Here is a 19061-nt window from a genome sequence, read left to right on the forward strand (position 1 = left end):
AGGTCTAGCAATAATGTGAACTGGTTTTACCTTTCACTAAAGCTCACATCGGTTAGAGACTCCATGTAAATCAGAGAAGGCAGCTGTCTATAACATCCAGTCAGCTCTTACCCTTATAAGCTTTATTCAACACCTCTTATGGATAATGGAAAAACGCATGAATAAATCATTAACAAAGCTTTCTGCATATCCTAATCAAAAGTGTAAATCATTCATCATTCATAAATGTTACCAGCCCAAACTCACTGTTAATACGTAGTATTTACACATAACTTTCAAAAACACGAAACATATTTTTGTACGTTTAATAGATGCTGAAACGTACAATGTAGACGTATTTGCACCATAGCATTATTACGTTTTTACAGCTACAAAACGTAAAACATTTACAAATCTTCTACCAAAAAGATTGCTGTATTACCCTAAACCCAAACCCTTTTTATACAAAATGTTTAAATACGTAATGTTTATTTATTTAATATTCTTTTATATTATGCAACTTAACAGACAGATATGTGTAGGAACATTTTAGTAACAATATATGATAATAACAAACAATTCTGTAATTACAAATTGTACATACACCGTAAGTGTCATACATGCAGCCAAGTGTGAGCCCAGTCTCACGAGGTTTCGTTGTATAGTCACGTGTTTTTTTGATTCTTTTTTCGTGCTGTTGTCACGAAATTTCGTGTTTTTTTCGTGGTCGTGTGGCGAGTTCCTGTTTTCGTGTGATTGTCGCGTGTTGGTTACTCAACTGCTTTTTCCTATTTTCTTACCATTGTCGCTTCGGTTTAGGGTTGGATTTACATAAAATTACATCCCTAACCAAACCCAACTCTAACCCTAACGCCAGGTGACATATAAAAAATAAATCAGAAAAAATAGTATAAACCAATATATAAAGTGACATTCTAATGCAAGCACCAAATCTAACCCTAAACCAAAGCGACAATGGTTTAAAAATAGGAAAAAGCAGTTGAGTAACCAATACGTGATAATCACACGAAAACAGGAATTCGTTATACGATCACGGGAAAAAAAAACATGAATTTCGTGATGGTGGCACGAGAAAGAATAGAAAGGTGCGTGACTGTTTCACGAAACTTTGTGAGACTGGGTAGGAATGAAAGGCACATATAGTGTACATATATGAAAAACAATAACAAACACTAGTGATGAGCCATTTGTACTCATTACTGTATCTTTGTCCTTTATTGAACCTTTAAACTCAAGCATTGAATAGTGTATGCATTAACTACTGGGTACATTCACTAGTATGTCCATAGTAACTGCATGGAAACAGGACTGAAAAATAAAGTGTTGCATTCTTGCACAGGACCTACCACCTAAGATATAGCATAGTATCCCCATCGACCCCACACCCTCCACAGATGTTGGCACCACAGCTCAGGACATCTTATGCAGTAATGATTGAATGAATGAATCTTTCTTTAAGTGTTTTATTTAAATATGCATCTGTCAGAGGATGACATCTAATGCATAAGGGCAGCAAACAGGAAAAAACAAACCCAAATACACTCTTTAAAATAAATGTAACTATTTTTGTATGTATTCTTCCATAAAAACCTTTAACATCTTTACATTTTCACACACGTTTCTTTGGAGAATAAAAAGAAATCAACGCTTTGACTTAATAGATCTATGACATGGTAAACCAAAATTTGTTCTTCTAATCTAATGTCATTGAATCATAGAAACCTATACTGATATAATTTAATGAAACATTTATGATTTATGTTATTAGCATAAGAAAATAATCTAGTCAGGATGCATGGCTACTTTTAAACATAGACAAGAAAATAAGAGGATATGCATGTAAAGCACACAATAATATAAAGTAGTGACCTCTGCTGGTGAACTCTTAAAACTACATGACTGCATTTAAACAACACGAGTTAAGAGTATTAGTTAGTATTGTGTTAGTTGTGAGTTGTTTAAGAAGCATCTTGGCAAGGTTGCTTAGTAACACGTCTCTTCTGGTACTTCTGGAAAACATTCCCATCGGATTGTTTTTTTCCAAGACAGTGTATCATATTCATCCAATCCATTCATCCTCAGGATCTGCTTCAACTATAGATCAGATTGTGTTACTGCACACTTTCATGGCACAAATTGTATGTCATATGTTTCAGTATATAAACTATTATCTATATAAATATAGACATGTAGTTTAAAAGAAAGCAAAAGTGTGAGATTCACCTTCTGTAAAACCTCTTCAGGATTGAGCTCATTATGATCTAATTTTAGTTTCAATCTCAAGATCTGTCTCTTTTTCATCCCTGTGAGAAGTGTGATTGTTTTGTGTGATTAAAGTTGTGTTTAGTTCACCCAGTAATGAAAATTCTTACATTAATTCATTTTTTACCTTGATTATGTTGATGATGTTGTTCCACATGCGTACTGTTCACTGAAGATGTATTTAATGATATCTGAGAGCTTTCTGACTCCACATAAACAGTAATGGAAAAATATTTGTTAGAAATTAAGACGGGGAGGGGTTAGTTGTCACACAGTCTCAGGTATACAATGATAATGAAATGAAAACAATGTAAATACTATTCATCAAAATAATAACTGTTACGATATCAGAGGAAATAACTATTATAATTTTTTTGTCTTAATTGTGCAGCCTTTAAAAAATCTATTTCTATGCATTGATGTGTAATACAAGGATGGTTAGATGAAGGATGATGCATGGATGAATGTGTGGATATCTATCTATTATAGGCAGATATATAGACAATATCCACCTTTAGTATATAAACAGAATTTGATTGAATTATTTGTGTTTAAACTAAATTTTATAGCAGGTTTTACAACAAACCCTCTGTTTGTTACATTGAACCCCACCTATGGGGTAACGTTTGGACTCCTGTCACTTTTGGTGTAATTGTACGATAACTGTAGGTCAAACAAACAAACTTTATGGGCCATATTTTAATGATCAAAGCGCATTGTCTAAAGCCCACGGTCGAAAAAAGGGTTGTTCATATTTTCCTAATGAGTAATGGGTGTGTTTTAGGCGTAACGTGCAATAAACCAATGAGAGTCTCAGCTCTCATCCACTTTAAAAGCCTGTTGTGCTGGCGCTATGTCTAATATCTATTTAAATGACGGACTTTGTAAACTGAAAAACTAAACGGAGGAAGAAGACCCCCAGTTTAAGAATAATGTTAAAAATATGTTGTTTTCATTTTTATTGAAATTTAAATTTTTTGTATTAAAACCTTTAAAAGCCTTTTTCTTTCAGTCATAGAAGTACAAATATCAGGTTTTTAATTGCTATAAATGTATTGATATCCTACATAATAATTGTAATCTCATAAAATAATTAGCAAATATGCAACAAAAGGGTTGTTACCCAAAAAATACAAAGAAGAGATAAAGAATTTACAAACGCGTGGAGAGCCAAAGCGTTTCAGCACTAGAACAGTGCCATGGGATTTTTACAAAACATTACTTAAAATGTTTCTCATCTCATCATATCCACAGGTACAGTGTCATCATATACAATAAATATGTGTGGTAACATTTAAAAACAGATGGATTTTTTTAAAGCAAAGCATTTATTTACTTACCAGGCTGCAGGTGAAGCAGCTCTTTACGCCTTCTAACGTCTCATAATTGGCTCTCATTTATGTCCAAGAGACTCAATAATAATCTTTTACATTCAATCCTTTAATCTTTTCTATTTAAAAGCGTTTTTGTGCTGCTGCACATCATGTATGTGTTAAGCAAACCCACGTTGCCGTCCTGTTTATAGGCGCATATTACTAACAAGCTCATTAAATAACAAAAACATATTGCGCCATTGACTTTAGACTTTAGCATTTATGCATTTGTTATTTAAACAACTTGGCACTGAATGTGAAAATTATAATTGCCCAGGGTTGAAACTAGCAATAGACACTTGCATCGCACATTGCGCTGCATTGCGCCGGGTCTATCATTTGTAGCAGAGAATATTTTTGAATGATAGAGGCAAAAAACTTGGCTATCCCTACTTTTTGCATCAAATACCATTGGTGTTGCAACCATTTTATGTGGGACAAGACCCACCCACCTTTTAAGAACAATGATATTGGAACTATTCACTTTTCTCTAATTTAGCGCATATGTCTGTTTACTTGTCAGTAAAATCCATTTCCACTTGAGGAACGCTCTAATAAATTAAACTCCCACTCTTCAGCTACAGCCTTGACCGGGGCTATTCAAATCTTACCCTGGAGGGCTGCAGAGATCAGCTTCAACTCTGATCAAACACACCTGAGCAAGCTAATCAAGGTCTTCATGATCACTAGACCAGTGTTTCCCAACCCTGGTCCTCGGGCACCCCCTTCCAGAAAGTTTTAGATGTCTCCTTATTTAAAACACCTGATTCGACTCATCAGCCTCCTTCAAAAATGGTAAACATGTGTCCCTAACAAGCTGATGAGTTAAATCAGGTGTGTTAAATAAGGAGACATCTAAAACTTTATGGGAGGGGGTGCCCGAGGACCAGGGTTGGGAAACACTGCACTAGACAATCACAGGTGGTTAAGTTTGATTAGGGTTGAGCTAAACTCTTTAATGCTCTGCCCTCCAAGGTAAGATTTGAATAGCCCTGGGGCCTCATTTATAAACGTTGCGTACGCACAAAAGGCGGCGTACGCCACTCTCTACGCAATAGTTGTTATTTATAAAAAGCAAACTTGACGGGAAAATGTGCTGTCCGTCACGCAAGCTCGGACCCAGGCGTACGCACTAAAACGGGTGAAATGAGAAATGGCGACACCGTTGGGAGATGGAAGAAACACGTGAAAGTGACAACACTGCCTCTCATAAATAACATGAAGACTTCACAAAGCAAGTTTTACAATTAACAGCCTACACGAACACCCTTTTGATCGATCAGCAGTGAAACAAAAACAAAAAAAAATCTATCGAAAATTACAACAGAAATTCAAATGAACACATATTTGCTAAAAGAAAAGTGAAATATGTTCTGCAATAATATTGGCATGTTGTGCAATTCATCCTCATAAAGAATATAGTTAACAGAATGAAATAATGTACAAAACTGATATTCTCGTAGATGTGTCCGTCTGGCGGAGCAGATATAGATGCAATTACATAGACAGATAGATAGATAATTAAGGAGATATATAGTTAGATAGATAGATAAATAAATAGATAGATGTATTAATTGTCCACTGGGGAAGGTTGTTTTCATAGTAAACCATATCTTCATAATCTATGGAATTATGGTATTCATGCATATGCCTTTTATTTTTGATAAAACAATGTATGGCGTATGTCTAAACCATTCAGAAAGCAACACGAAATTACATTTGCGCTGAACATTGTCCTCTTTCCCCCACCCGTGGCAGACACACTCTGGCGATGGAGCGCTAGACGTTTTTTTGCCTCGACTTTGATGTCCGACCATTTCTTTTTGATTTCGGCCACGGTCCGAGGTTATGAGGCTACAGCATTTACAGCGTCTACCACCGTTTGCCACTCAAGTGCCTTTTTGGCATTAGTAATGCCCACACTGTGCCCTCCAAACAACATTTTTCTCCTCTTTTCCACCTCGCCAACGATAACTTCTACTTCACATTGAGTGAAGTTACGTTTTTTTTATTTCCTCTATGTGTTTGCCATGATTTCGCAATCAATGCATATTAACTTGTGGGCGTTTCACGGACTATTTATGGGCAACTATGGGCGTGTCATGAAGCCGCAAAAGCTGCGCTACACTTAGAATTGATTGTGATTTATTAAGGGAAAAATGCGTAGGATGTGCGTGCGCACGGTTTTATAAATCCGAATATTTCTGTGCGTACGCCCGTCCTATGTTTCATCCGTACGCCACTTCTGATGCAAATCCTACGCAAAGTTTTATAAATGAGGCCCCTGGCCTTGACTTTTCCACCGCTGCTTCCTCAAATCCATTACACTTCACTCATTTAGAAAAAATTTAAACTCCATTTCGTGTTTTTACTACTTTTGCCAAGTGCACTCCGCGACACGAAAGGTAAACATGGATTTTAGCCTATAAAAGCAAGAAATGTATGTCAACACCCATGTCAAATGCATTGTATTGCATTTGTTTTAAGCATATTGAAGGACTTTTTCCCCCAAAAAAATGTTCAGTAAAATACATAATAAATACTCACCCATGTAGCAAACAAAAGGGTAGTAATATGTGCATGGGCCATCGAACCATCCTTCAGTGGAAGCTCTCGCACACCCATCCACGGTTAAGGTATAGAGACTCGGCTGTCCAGCAGCCCACCGGCTGAACGTGATCTGACTCTGATCAGACCAGTGCCAGAGATTATCAGTCGTCGTCCGATGCAGTCCAATCCAAACCCATTGAGTTCCTCCAAATGCTGTTACATTATCATGATCTGTCTGGTTTTTAATGACGGCTAAATCTGTGTAATAATATCTGCAATACGTCTGAGCATCAGACCACGTCAATAATGAAGGCACATAAATAAACTTATAACTCTGTGAGGATGAACCATCATACAGAGCTGAAGAAAGAAGAAACACAACAAATTGACTTTAAACACAACTGCTTCAATCAAACATCATTCACATTTTTTTCAAGTTAAATTTACTGTAAAACAAATATCGGTTTGTTAATTTTTTATTATAATCACGCTGATCAAGTTCTTAACAAATGAGAAAAAAATGACAATAAAAGAAATGAAAGTCCTTCACCTGATAAGACGACAAACAGTAAAACAATCTTCATGATGAAAATAAATAATCACACAAATCCTTCAACTGCTGTAAGTTCAGATAGAGGAAAGCTCGTGTGAAGTCTGTTCACTTTAAAATCTCTATTAGCATGTTGACGTCAGGTTTTACAATGAAAATATTATTCAAAGAGTCTCACACACAGTCACAGTCTGACGCTTCACAAATCTGATTTTATAGACACAAAATTATACATAACACATAATATATTTCAATCAGTGGCATTGGGAAAATATGATAAAACCTGAATCTAACAACATTCATTAAGGTCAGCAATGATATTAAAGCAAAATTTAATTAAAAGTAAAGATTTTTAATTATTCAGATGTTAACAAAATTTAACAGTACGATATTTCATGACCTCTGTTATTGTTTTACAAAATTAGATGAAATGGATTAAAACTTTTTTTTTGTACAGAAATGTCCCTGTTAAAAGTTTACTGTAAGATTTTAAAACAATAAAAACTTCTACTTACAGTAAATATATCTGTGATTTATGCTCCATTTCATCTTAAAACATTCAGATTGAAATCATCTTAAAACATTCAGGTCATCAGATCATCCAGAATCTTAATATTTACTCTTCATCTTATTAATATGAAAACATTATTCAACATTTCTTTTCCTTTGATGTAAAAATATATGACAATGTCTTCCAAGAAATGAGGTAAACATTATTTGACTGATGGAGAAAACAAATGATCCGTGTTTAAGATTTAATGATGCGTGAGGTGTTTGTGAACTGACATGAACTTAAGACATCACAATCTTTCATTTCTTATTATACCACGGGCTGTTTAAATACTCGATTCTGATTGGCTAGAAGGTGTGCATTAAAACCGTTTAGCGGTAGACTGAACAGAGGCATAAAACTCCCGCAATGTCTCATTTAAAAGGCTAATATTAATATTAATATTCAATCAATGTTTATGTTTGTCAGTATGGTAACCTTGGCCTGAGGAAGAAATTTCATCATATTTGTTTTTCATACTATGGAAATCAACAATCAGCTGTGTGTTACCATCATTTATTCAAATATCTGATCTTGTGTTCATCAGTATAAAATAATTTTACAAAGGTTTAGAACAACATGAGGATGAGAAAATCATGATTTTTGGATGATCTGTCTCTTAAAAGAGATACAGGCGAGGTAAAGGTTTAGTTTTAATATTTAGGAATTGTTTTATATTTTTGCTCCCACACATATAAGATGTGTCCTTAGGTAATCTTCTTAACAAATGAGTTTTAAGCAAAACATCCTTTAAATCTCAGAAAACAAATGATCTGTCTAATGTTTAATGGTGCATGAGGTTTCCAGTCACGTTAGGTCAAGTTTATTTGAAGAGTTTGGTTACAAAACGCGATAAACGCCATTTTTTGAAAAAAAAATAGTTACTGCCAAATACAGTATTTAAAAGTAAATTCTTAATTTTACGCAAAATCCAATATCTGCCGTGTTATTCTGTCATCTTTTTTCCCTTTTTTCCCAAAACGCGATAAACACCACTCCTTCTTTTCTACAGAACGCAATAAATCCACTTCACAAATTACAGCCCACCATTCACGCAATGTAAACATAAACAATGGCGGCGCGTTGAGTACACGGAGTCCTAGTTTTCCTCATCTACTTTGTACTTCGTGATCAACAAACAAACAAAAGCAAAATAATACTTTAATGGCATTGATAAACCTGTGGTTGTTTTCTGTGATGGGAAAGATTGTAAGCCATCAACATCCAATAACTTACGCGAGAGACACTCGGGAGACGGGTGCTCTCCCGACAGCATCGAGTTTCTCATGCTAACACATTAACCCCAGAGGATCTTATGAAAAACTTTACATTATTTTACTCAAAGTCAATGAAAATCGAGCAGGACCAAAACATTTTACAGCGGATCGCTTTGAAAAATGTTAAGCGACGGCGTCAAGTATAACCGCAGCAATGACAGTGTTCCTAATATGACAAAGTGTTTTGATTAATGACATTAATGTTTATTTTTTATCATTGTATACAATTGTTCAACTAAATGAATATATCATGGCAAAGATGAATGCACATTTATACATTAATTGAATAGATTTATAGCATTTTGAAAAAAAACTTGCATTTTGTGGAAAAAATAATTTGTTTTTATAATAAATCTTTGAAAATCAAGTTGTGGATTTGATTTTTTTATGTTTTTATAACCTAAAGATGCTGTGAAAGTTTGTAACAGACAATAGTGGTTTTTATCTTGTCACTTTCTTGGTATAGAAAACACGTTTTTACCAAAATTTGTCAAAATGGATTTATTGCGTTTTGAAACCCAACTCTTCATTTACATCACACTTTTAAAGAAGGTTGTTTTGTAGCAGCTTTACATGAAAGAAAAGAATTCATAGGAAACATTAATAAATTCAGTGCCTTCCATTAATATTAGCACGCTTGCTAAATATGAGCAAAAGGCTGTGAACAAAATGTTTTTATTGTTCAAAATATTAACAACAAAACTCTTCTCTCATTCAAAACTAACTTTTTCAAACACAACGGTTTTATCAAAATAATCTTTGTTAAATATATGTGTGCCAACTAAATATTTTAAGTATACTCTCACTGATTTATGTGTGACTTAGAAAAGAAAAATATTCAACCATGACTTCCTGTTTTACAATGATATAAATATGAGGTCACACTCAGACCAAACTCTCTTTGTGCTTTATTACAATGAGTAAGACCAAAAGCTCATTCGCACAGCACTTTGGTCCCAGAAAAGGCTTCTGTGTTAACACAAACACGTCGCATAAATGTTCTGGGATAGCTCCCGTAACATTGCCTTAAAGCATTCTGTTTGAATAAGAGGCAAAAACAATGCCGTAAGGAATGTGCCGTAATGAGGACGTTCATGTCATTGCAACCAGAAGTTATGGTTCAGCTCTATGACACAGGGATTTAAACACAGATCAACATTCATGATGAGAAATGTCACCAAACTGGACTGAAGCAGAGATCAGGGAGCTCATCATTATCAGCCCTCAAACATCTTCAGTTTGTCAAACACAACTGGATCTTCAGACAGGATTTGTTGAAACCAAAGCAGAGATTTTGACAATAAACACAAAGAGGTAGCCCCATGGCCATAGTTAAATGTGGTAGGTCTTTAGTATTTTGGGGCTATTTTTTGCTATTTGATCTGGTGATATTCTTGTTAGGATACATGGCACAATTGACTATCAAATATCAACAAATTTTAAATAAACACCTGCTTTCCTCTGTCAGAAAGCTTAAAATGAAACAAAATAAACACAAAAGTAGTTCACTGACCACAAAATCCAAGGGTCTTGTCCTGGCCATCCCAGTTCCCTGACTTGAATCTCATAGAAAACCTGTGGGGTGAAATGAAGAGGAGAATCCACCAGCGTGGACCTGGAAATCCGAAGGATCTGGTATATGAAGGAATGATCTCAGATCCCTCGCCATCTGTTACACTAGCAACAAAACAAACAAAGCCTTATATCTCTGCATCAGAACATTGTAGAGACAGTGAGATTGGTTCATATTATTCATGCTGGCAAGCAGACTTTGGATTGATGTCATTAGCAACTGCCATGCCACTCCCTACCAACTAAAGAGAGTACCCTAGTAACAGTATTAACAAAGCCTATATCTCTGCATCAGAACATCATAGAGACGCCGGGGTTGGATTGTTTTTCTTGTGGCTTGGAGTAGCTTGTGGGGACAAGTAACACATGGTCAAGTCCAAGCAAGTCTTAAGTCTTAACCATCAAGTCTCTTGTCAAGTCTCAAATCACAATTCAGATAAATCAAGCAAGTCAAGTCAAGGGTTCACCCTAAGTAAGTCAAGTCCTGGTAAGTTTAAGTCAATTCAAGTCACAGTACTAAAATAAATAGGGGTACATTTTATTTGATATGTCTAAAATTAGCATTAAATGCAGAAATCGAATGAAATCAATAATAATAATGTCTTTATTGTATGCATTAAATATAATTATACTTTTTTAGAGCTACAGAATGATTTTCTCTTTGTCTTGGGTTGTGTGACACAGACTTGAGTAGGTTAATTGAGGTTACTGTCTCTTTAAGAGAAGCACAGATTGGTTTCTGCCTCTAATCGATACATAAACATAAGACATAAACAAATGTTTTATTAGAAAAAGAATACTGTGTGGAGATCATTTTGTTTGTATGTGATCTGTTAAGACAAGAAAGATTTTATGTTCGCTTGTTTTTTGAAACGCGTCTCTCTCGTGTGTGCACTATTGAGGGCACTTAAATGTGCACGCACTCGCACACACAAATAGAGGACGAATTACAAACAGCGCAGCATCACAGTTGCTCCACATAAAAACTTTGTTGTTTTCAGTGCTCTTTTCATATTTTAATGGATTACAGTGTGAGAGACAGTAGCACAAATCTCTCTATAGTCTACACATCAAGAGTTCTGATCTATGGATGATCACGAGCTGGACCGGACACATTCAACCGTCTGCGCTTAGTTACAGAAAGCTGCTCACTTTAGCGCCTTTTTGCGGTTAAAATCACTTGAATGTTAACATTTGCAAGCCTTTGAAACACGTCCAAATGATAAACTTTCCCTATATCAATCCTCGAATCGCATGTGAGCCGAACCTTGGTTTGTGACCACGGTTCACCTGCAAGTGCAATACTTTTTATTTTCCACACGCAGTCCAAACAAACACTTGAAAATATGCACATTTAATACAGAGATTATCCTACATGAAATATAGAGCAGCCCGCTCATTTGAAGATGCCCATCAACATAAAAATTCAGACTACGCCACTGTTATAGCCAAATTCCCCAATACATATTTATGAGATATATCAGTAAGGTCACATTTCTAATAAGTAAAAAGCATAATATGCAATCAAGACAAAATTATGACAAACAGGAAAGATTAATGTTAATTTATTGCATTAGTAATTGTTATAGAATGAAACTGACTATAAAGGTTGTCTTGTCGGATATTCTTGCGTTGAATATTTTGCATCTGGCAAATCTTTTTTTATTGGCATGGTCTAATTCAAAGTCTTTATAGCCAAACAAGACTATTTGTGGAGCTCGACTAACGTTACTGTCTGACATGTTTGCCGCAGTTTGAATTGTGCAGCGTTAAAGGCACAGACGTCATTGTTGAGTCTTCCCCTTCAAGTCAAGTTAAGTCTCAAGTAACTAGTTTTCAAGTCAAAATCAAGTCATGTCATTTTCATACTTTAATCAAGCAAGTCGCAAGTCCTGAAAATTGTGACTTGAGTCAGATTCGAGTCAAGTCATGTGACTCGAGTCGTCCCCCACATCTGGCTTAAAGTACACTCTAAAGAATGCTGGATTATTTTTCATATTTACAAGATGCTTTTTGTTAGGGTCAAACATGCATTTTAGTCTCGGACTAAGACCTAAGACCTGTCTGGGAAACCACCCTTACTCTTAAAAATGTGAGTGTAAATTTCAGCATTGTGTGTGTGTGTGTGTGTGTGTGTGTGTGTGTGTGTGTGTGTGTAAACAGTTCTTTAAATGTATAATAAATTAAATGTAAAAACTTAATCTTGTGTGATTTTGTGTTTTGTGGAGTGTAAAACAGGCCATGTTAATTTAGATGTTAAATGGATCTTACAGGTGAGGTGACGCTTTAATTTTCACATTAAGGAATTGTTTTATATTTTTGCTCATATAAACATTTATTATGTCTCCCTGATTTAAATTAATCTTCTTAACAAATGAGTTTAAAGCAAAACATTCTTTTACATTTCAGTGATTGATGGACAAAGCAAATGATCTGTGTCTAATGTTTAATGGTGCGTGAGGTTTCTAAGTGCTTTAGTTATTCAAGTCATGTTAGGTCAAGTTTATTTACATCACACTTTTAAACAATGTTGTTTTGTAACAGCTTTACATGAAAGAAAATTTCAAAGGAGACAAGAAAATTAATAAATACAGTGCCTCATTAATGACATGCTTGCTAAATATGAGCAAACGGTTGTGATGTCTTTATTGTTCAGTTTTTATGAACAATACTTTCATTGATTTAAAAAAAAAAGTTTACATCTGGGTACAACAGGAATTAGGTCTGTTTGTCTCATTGTCCTCTGGGTCGAGGACGAGACAGGGAGACAAAAACAGAGTTCTATTAGTGTAGGGGCCGTTCACATGTAATGCAAGTGTCATACATTATAGTGGTTTAAGTCAGCTCAGTTCCAGACAGGCTAACTATTGCGGCAATAGTATATTACCCATATGAGGTATGTGAGTGCTTTGTTCTAGACAAAATAACTACTGCGGGAAAAGTACATTTACTGGACATTTTATGTGAATGCTTTGTTAAAGAAGAATGTCTTAAGTTTAGATTTAAATTGATCGACTGTGTCTGATACTCGAACATTATTTGGTAAATCATTCCAGAGCTTAGGGGCTAAGTAGAAAAAGGATCTACCACCTTTAGACGCTTTTGATATTTTAGGAATAATGAAGTCACCCAAATTTTGTGAGCGCAGTTTACGTGGTGGATTGTATTCTGATAGTAGTTCTTTAATATACGAGGGCGCTAGGCCATTTAAGGCTTTGTAGGTGATTAGTAATATTTTAAATTGTATGCGATATTTAACTGGTAGCCAGTGTAAAGATGCCAGAATTGGACTAATGTGGTCATACTTTTTAGATCGAGTAAACACTCTTGCTGCGGCGTTTTGAACCAGCTGTAGCTTGTTTACCTGATTTGAATGGCATCCCCTGAGTAACGAGTTACAATAGTCTATTCTAGAGGTCAAAAAAGCATGGATAAGCTTTTCTGCGTCTGATGCAGACAGCATATGGCGTATTTTTGAGATATTTCTAAAATGGAAGCATGCTGTGCGGCAGACGTTGGAGATATGACTATCGAAAGATAGATTGCTGCCGAACATTACGCCTAAATTCTTAACCGTGGAAGATGGCACCACCGTGCAAACATCTATGGGCAACTTGTAATCTGACATATTGGGCCCTATTTTAATGATCTGAAACGCAAGTCCGAAGCGCAAAGCGCAAGTGACTTTGTGGGCGGATCTTGGGCGCTGTTGCTATTTTCCCGGCGGGAGAAAGAAGTCTTGCGCCGGGCGCAAATTAATAAGGGGTTGGTCTGAAGTAGGTTCATTATTCATAGGTGGGGTTTGGGCGTAACGTCAAATAAACCAATCAGAACGCTATCCAACATTCCCTTTAAACGGAAGGGCGCAAGTTCCATGGCGGGTTGCTATTATTATGACGGATTTGACAGGCGCACGCCAGGAGCGGTTCACAGCCGAGGAGACCCACGTTCTTGTAAGAGCAGTCAAAGACAGAGAAGTTGTTTTGTATGGGGATGGGAGAAACCCGCCCAAATCAGCGTCGGTTAAACAGGCGTGAGAGGAAATAGACGCAATTGTCTCATCAGCTGCGCCAAGCACTACAATGATGTCAGGAGACAGGGGGGATCCCAAGCTTGCCAGCATAAATCGGGCACGCCGGGCACACAGGAGGACATCGCTGCGTCCACCCTCACCGCTGAAAGGGTTTGGGGGCTTTGATTTTGATTTTATTTGCATGATAATTGTTTAACGCTGTCACACAAAATAAATAAAAACTATCACCACAATGCTCACCACAATGATTTCCCTTATCTCATGTGTTAATATTTTTTATTGTAACAATTTATGATTTAATGATTTCCCTTATCTTCTATTTTTTATTGTAACAATTTATGATTTGCAAAAATAACTGTTGCATCTGTGTAGATTAGATAAGTAATGCGCGTTGTGCACGCTATACATTATGGTCAAGCATGCGCCCTTAAAATAGCATAATGAACCACGCGCAACGCGCCACTGACTTTAGACTAGTTTTTTTTGGTTAGTAGCGCAATTGTTTTTTGAAACTGCAAAATAGCATAAGAGAGGGTTTGCGCCGGAGCACGCCTCCTTTTTTGCGCTGAACCGCCCAGGGAGCGCAAGTTCATTCCCTAGTTTGCCGACGTGCGTCTGTGGAGGGAAAAACCCGCTGTGCGCCAGTGCAAAATACGAAATGATACATGCGTCACTGACAAAGTCAATTGCGCTGGGTGCAAGATAGGGCCCATTATGTTTGGAGCAATTTGGTTCAATAATAAGTATCTCAGTCTTATTGGAGTTTAGCATAAGAAAGTTATGTGCCATCCAGTCCCTAATATCACTAATGCAGTCTGATAGCTTAGCAAACTGGTGGGTTTCGTTAGGATGTGACGAGATGTAAAGCTGGGTATCATCCGCATAGCAGTGAAAACTTATGTTATGTTTCCTGATAATGTCTCCTAGAGGTAACATATATAACGAGAATAGGATAGGGCCTAGAACTGATCCCTGAGGTACGCCGTATTTAACGGGGGAGTGATATGACTCTTCCTCATTTACATAAACAAAGTGATATCGATTGGTTAGATACGATCTAAACCAGGCTAACGCCTGACCACTGTTGCCAACATAGTTTTCTAGTCTATTGAGTAAGATTCTGTGATCTATTGTGTCAAAGGCTGCACTAAGGTCTAGTAATATAAGGATTGAGATTTCACCACGATCAGATGTTAATAGGAGGTCATTTGTAACTCTAAGCAGCGCTGTCTTTGTGCTATGGTGGGGCCTGAACCCTGATTGGAACTTTTCATATGTATTATTATTCGCTATGAATGTGCGTAGCTGGCTTGCCACTACTTTTTCTAATATTTTAGAAAGAAAAGGTAGATTTGAGATTGGTCTAAAGTTATTAAGATCTCCCTGGTCAAGTAAGTAAGTAAGTAAGTAAGTAAAGTTTAATTAATAAAGCACATTTACACACAGCGCAAAACTGACCAAAGTGCTGTACAATAAGTAACTAAAACAATAAAATAAACACATAGCTAATAAACATGATTATATAAAACATAATAAATTTAAAGTCTTCCATGTCAAAGCACACAACACAGATAAAACCAATAAAAATCCTAATTTAAGGAACAAGAAAGGCTAGAGAATAGAGATGAGTTTTTAACCTAGATTTGAATACATCAACGGAGGGGGCAGATCTGATATCCTGGGGGAGCTGATTCCACAAACGTGGAGCAGCAACTGCAAAAGCTCTATCACCTCTCTGTTTAAGCCATGAACGTGGCACAAGCAGGAGCCCTTTATTTGAGGATCTTAGCGACCTTCGAACTGAATATGGCTGTAAAAGATCAATAATGTAGGTGGGGGCAAGCCCATTAAGTGCCTTAAAAACAAACAGTAAAATTTTAAACTGAATTCTAAAAGGTACAGGGAGCCAATGTAAGGAAGCCAAAATGGGGGTTATGTGCTCGCGCCTCCTAGTGCCAGTTAAAAGACGCGCTGCCAGGTTCTGTACTAACTGCAAACGTCTAATTGATGAGTGAGAGAGCCCGAAATAGAGCGAATTGCAGTAATCCAGCCGTGATGTTATAAAGGCATGGATAACTTTCTCAAGATCATTAAAAGATAAAAATGACTTAAGGAAATCATCCTAAGCTGATAGAAGCTATTTTTAACAACAGAACTAATCTGCTTGTCGAAGCAGAGTTCTGAGTCAAAAATAACACCCAAATTGCTTGCATAAGGTTTTATAAATTAAGTGAAATTACCCAAATTTTGAACCACATTGCATCTAGCCGTAGGAGAACCAAAAACAATCACCTCTGTCATCATTAAATTGGAGAAAGTTGTCAGCCATCCAAATTTTGATGTCTTCGAGACAGGCCAGAAGAGATTGTAAGGACTCTTTAGATTTTAACGGCAGATACTATTGTGAATCATCCGCATAAAGATGGAAAGAGATGTTATGCTTCCGTATAATATCACCCAATGGTAGCATGTACAGACTAAAAAGCATAGGACCCAAAATGGACCCCTGAGGAACCCCATATAAAACAGAGGCAGAGGATGAGGTGAACTTGCCCATAGATACTGTAAAAAGTCCTATCATTAAGATAAGAACGGAACCAAAGTACTGCAGTCTCCCTAATGCCCACCTGCTGTTCAAGACGAGTAAGGAGAATGTTGTGATCAACAGTGTCGAAAGCGGCACTTAGATCCAGTAATATCAGTATGGCATTATCACCTGAATCTAATGTAAGAAGAAGGTCATTGACTACTTTAAGCAAGGCAGTTTCAGTACTATGTAGTGATCTAAAGCCTGACTGAAAAGGTTCTAATATCTTGTGAGTGGTTAAAAAAGGGAGCAACTGTGATAAAACCACTTTTTCCAACACTTTAGAAATAAAAGGAAGCTTAGAGATGGGACGATAGTTATTCAAACATGTAACATTAAGATCATGTTTTTTAAGCAGGGGTTGGACAACTGCATGCTTAAAGCTTGTTGGGACAATGCCAGATACAAGACATAAGTTTAAAATAACCAGAATGGAGGGACCGACTACCTCAAAAGCATCCTTTAAAATAAAAGAGGGAATAGAATCATTAAAAGAAGTGGTGGGTTTCATATGTGACACTAAGTTCCTCAATTCAGTAAGACAGATGGGCTGAAATTGGTTAAAAGTAGCTTATACCCCTGAACAGCCAGGCACAGTAGCAGATGATGTGGGAATCAACACTGATCTGTAGCTATCAATTTTATTAGTAAAAAACTTAAGAAATTTCTCACAGGTATCAGCAGAGGCATCAACAACCGATAGATTTGAAGGACTGATAACAGAATTTATTGTAGTGAATAGGATTCTTGGTCTGTTTGAATGCCTGCTGATCAAATCAGAGAGGTGTTTGACTCTAACTTTTTTTGCTGCTGCCTGAAAAGAAATTAATGAAGATGTAAAAATTTGAAAAGAAACCTCGAGATGATCCTTTTTCCATTTCCTTTCAGCTTTACGACAAGCGTGCCTAAGAGAGCGCGTGTCGTCATCTAACCAGTATTGAGATTTCAATTTAGAGCGAGTGTATGTAAACGGTGCCACAGTATCAAGTATAGAAGAACAAGAAGAATGAAAAAGGGTAACTAATTTATCCGGGGTAGAGGATGATGATGCCGCTGTTGCAATAACAGATGCAACATTTCTACTAAAAAAACTATCAGAAAACTTAGTTGCAGTAAAGGAATTTATATGACGAGAGTAGTGATCCTGAACTCTGACAGTTTGCAGGGGCCCGAGGAGGTTAATGTCAAATATAATAGGTTTATGATCAGAGAAAGTTGCCTCCTCAATCACAATGTTATCAACATTAAATCCATATGATAAAATTAAATCAAGTGCATGCCCTAGTTTATGAGTAGCTTTATCTATATGTTGTGTAAAGCCAAAGGCATTTATCACACCACAAAATTCACTAACCATAAATCTTTCTGGACAACAAACATGAATATTAAAATCACCAAGTATAAGGAGACGATCATACAGTGACACAAAATGGGAAAGAAGATCAGAAAATTCAGTTATAAAATCTTTGTCAGGTTTAGGAGGCCTATAGATCAGTAAACAGGCCACTGGTGATGTGATGGATTCAACAATTACACATTGCAGTTCAAAGGTGACGAAACTCTGTGCAGGTAGTGTCCGAAGTTTAAAATTGTTTCTAAAAACAAGAGCTACACCGCCACCTCTTCCAGTGCACCTCAGTGTGCTAATAAATGAACAATTAGATGGACATAGTTCAGTAAAAACAGATGACTGACCAGGTCCAGCGTTAATCCAAGTCTCGGTTAAAAACAGAAAATCCAGTTTATGATGAGAAAAAAAGTCATTCAGAATAAAAGACTTGTTTGACACAGACCTACTATTTACCAAGGCAACTTTTACATTTGTAACAACCGCAGTCTGGGGGCAGCGGGAATAATCCAAAGCGCGGATGTTCAGCGAGTTTACCCCACTGCTACGGACACGCAGTCTAGGTCGAGCCGGGCCAGCGGGCATTTGGGGTCGATGCAGCATAATGTGTACATGACAAGCGTACCTCAAGTCCCACGAGCGTCGAGCTAAGTAGAGATCTTTCCGACCTAGAATGTCTTCAGACTCAGAGAACTGGCAGCGAATAAATTGTGGATGAAAGACACTCGCTCCTCTCCTAATCTTCACCCTGATGCCTCCACGTTTGCCTCGGCGTCTCCGGCGCTTCCTCCGGTTAGAAACACAGCAGGGTGGCCGAATGACGCACTCAGCGTTTGGAGAAATAAACGGAGGGTGACATCCGTCGCGAAAAGCAGGAGTTACCCATGCATTTCGGAGATCCAGAAAAGTATTCCGGTCATAAGACCATGTAGCAGCGGAACACTGCTTATCTAACGTAA

At 36.9% G+C, this 19061-nt stretch overlaps 1 protein-coding gene and 1 long non-coding RNA gene across 2 annotated transcripts; both read right to left on the reverse strand.

Moving 5' to 3' along the window:
- Positions 1-1187: 1187 nt before the first annotated feature.
- Positions 1188-6533, reverse strand: LOC141353122 (uncharacterized). Its single transcript, XR_012360144.1, has 4 exons — positions 6183-6533; positions 2390-2464; positions 2224-2303; positions 1188-2094 (listed from the first exon to the last, which is right to left on the reverse strand). It is a non-coding gene; the product is annotated as an uncharacterized lncRNA (long non-coding RNA).
- Positions 6534-12788: 6255 nt separating this feature from the next.
- Positions 12789-13861, reverse strand: LOC141353120 (uncharacterized). The gene has a single exon (XM_073859599.1). The coding sequence runs from the start codon at positions 13760-13762 to the stop codon at positions 13094-13096; it is 669 nt and encodes a 222-aa protein (XP_073715700.1). The 5' UTR covers positions 13763-13861; the 3' UTR covers positions 12789-13093.
- Positions 13862-19061: the final 5200 nt, after the last annotated feature.

This window comes from Misgurnus anguillicaudatus, chromosome 21 (assembly GCF_027580225.2).
Source record: "Misgurnus anguillicaudatus chromosome 21, ASM2758022v2, whole genome shotgun sequence".
NCBI lineage: Eukaryota > Metazoa > Chordata > Actinopteri > Cypriniformes > Cobitidae > Misgurnus > Misgurnus anguillicaudatus.

Coding starts and splice junctions, on each gene's coding strand:
- LOC141353120 (XM_073859599.1), bottom strand. CDS start 13,762: ATGTCAGATTACAAGTTGCCCATAGATGTTTGCACGGTGGTGCCATCT.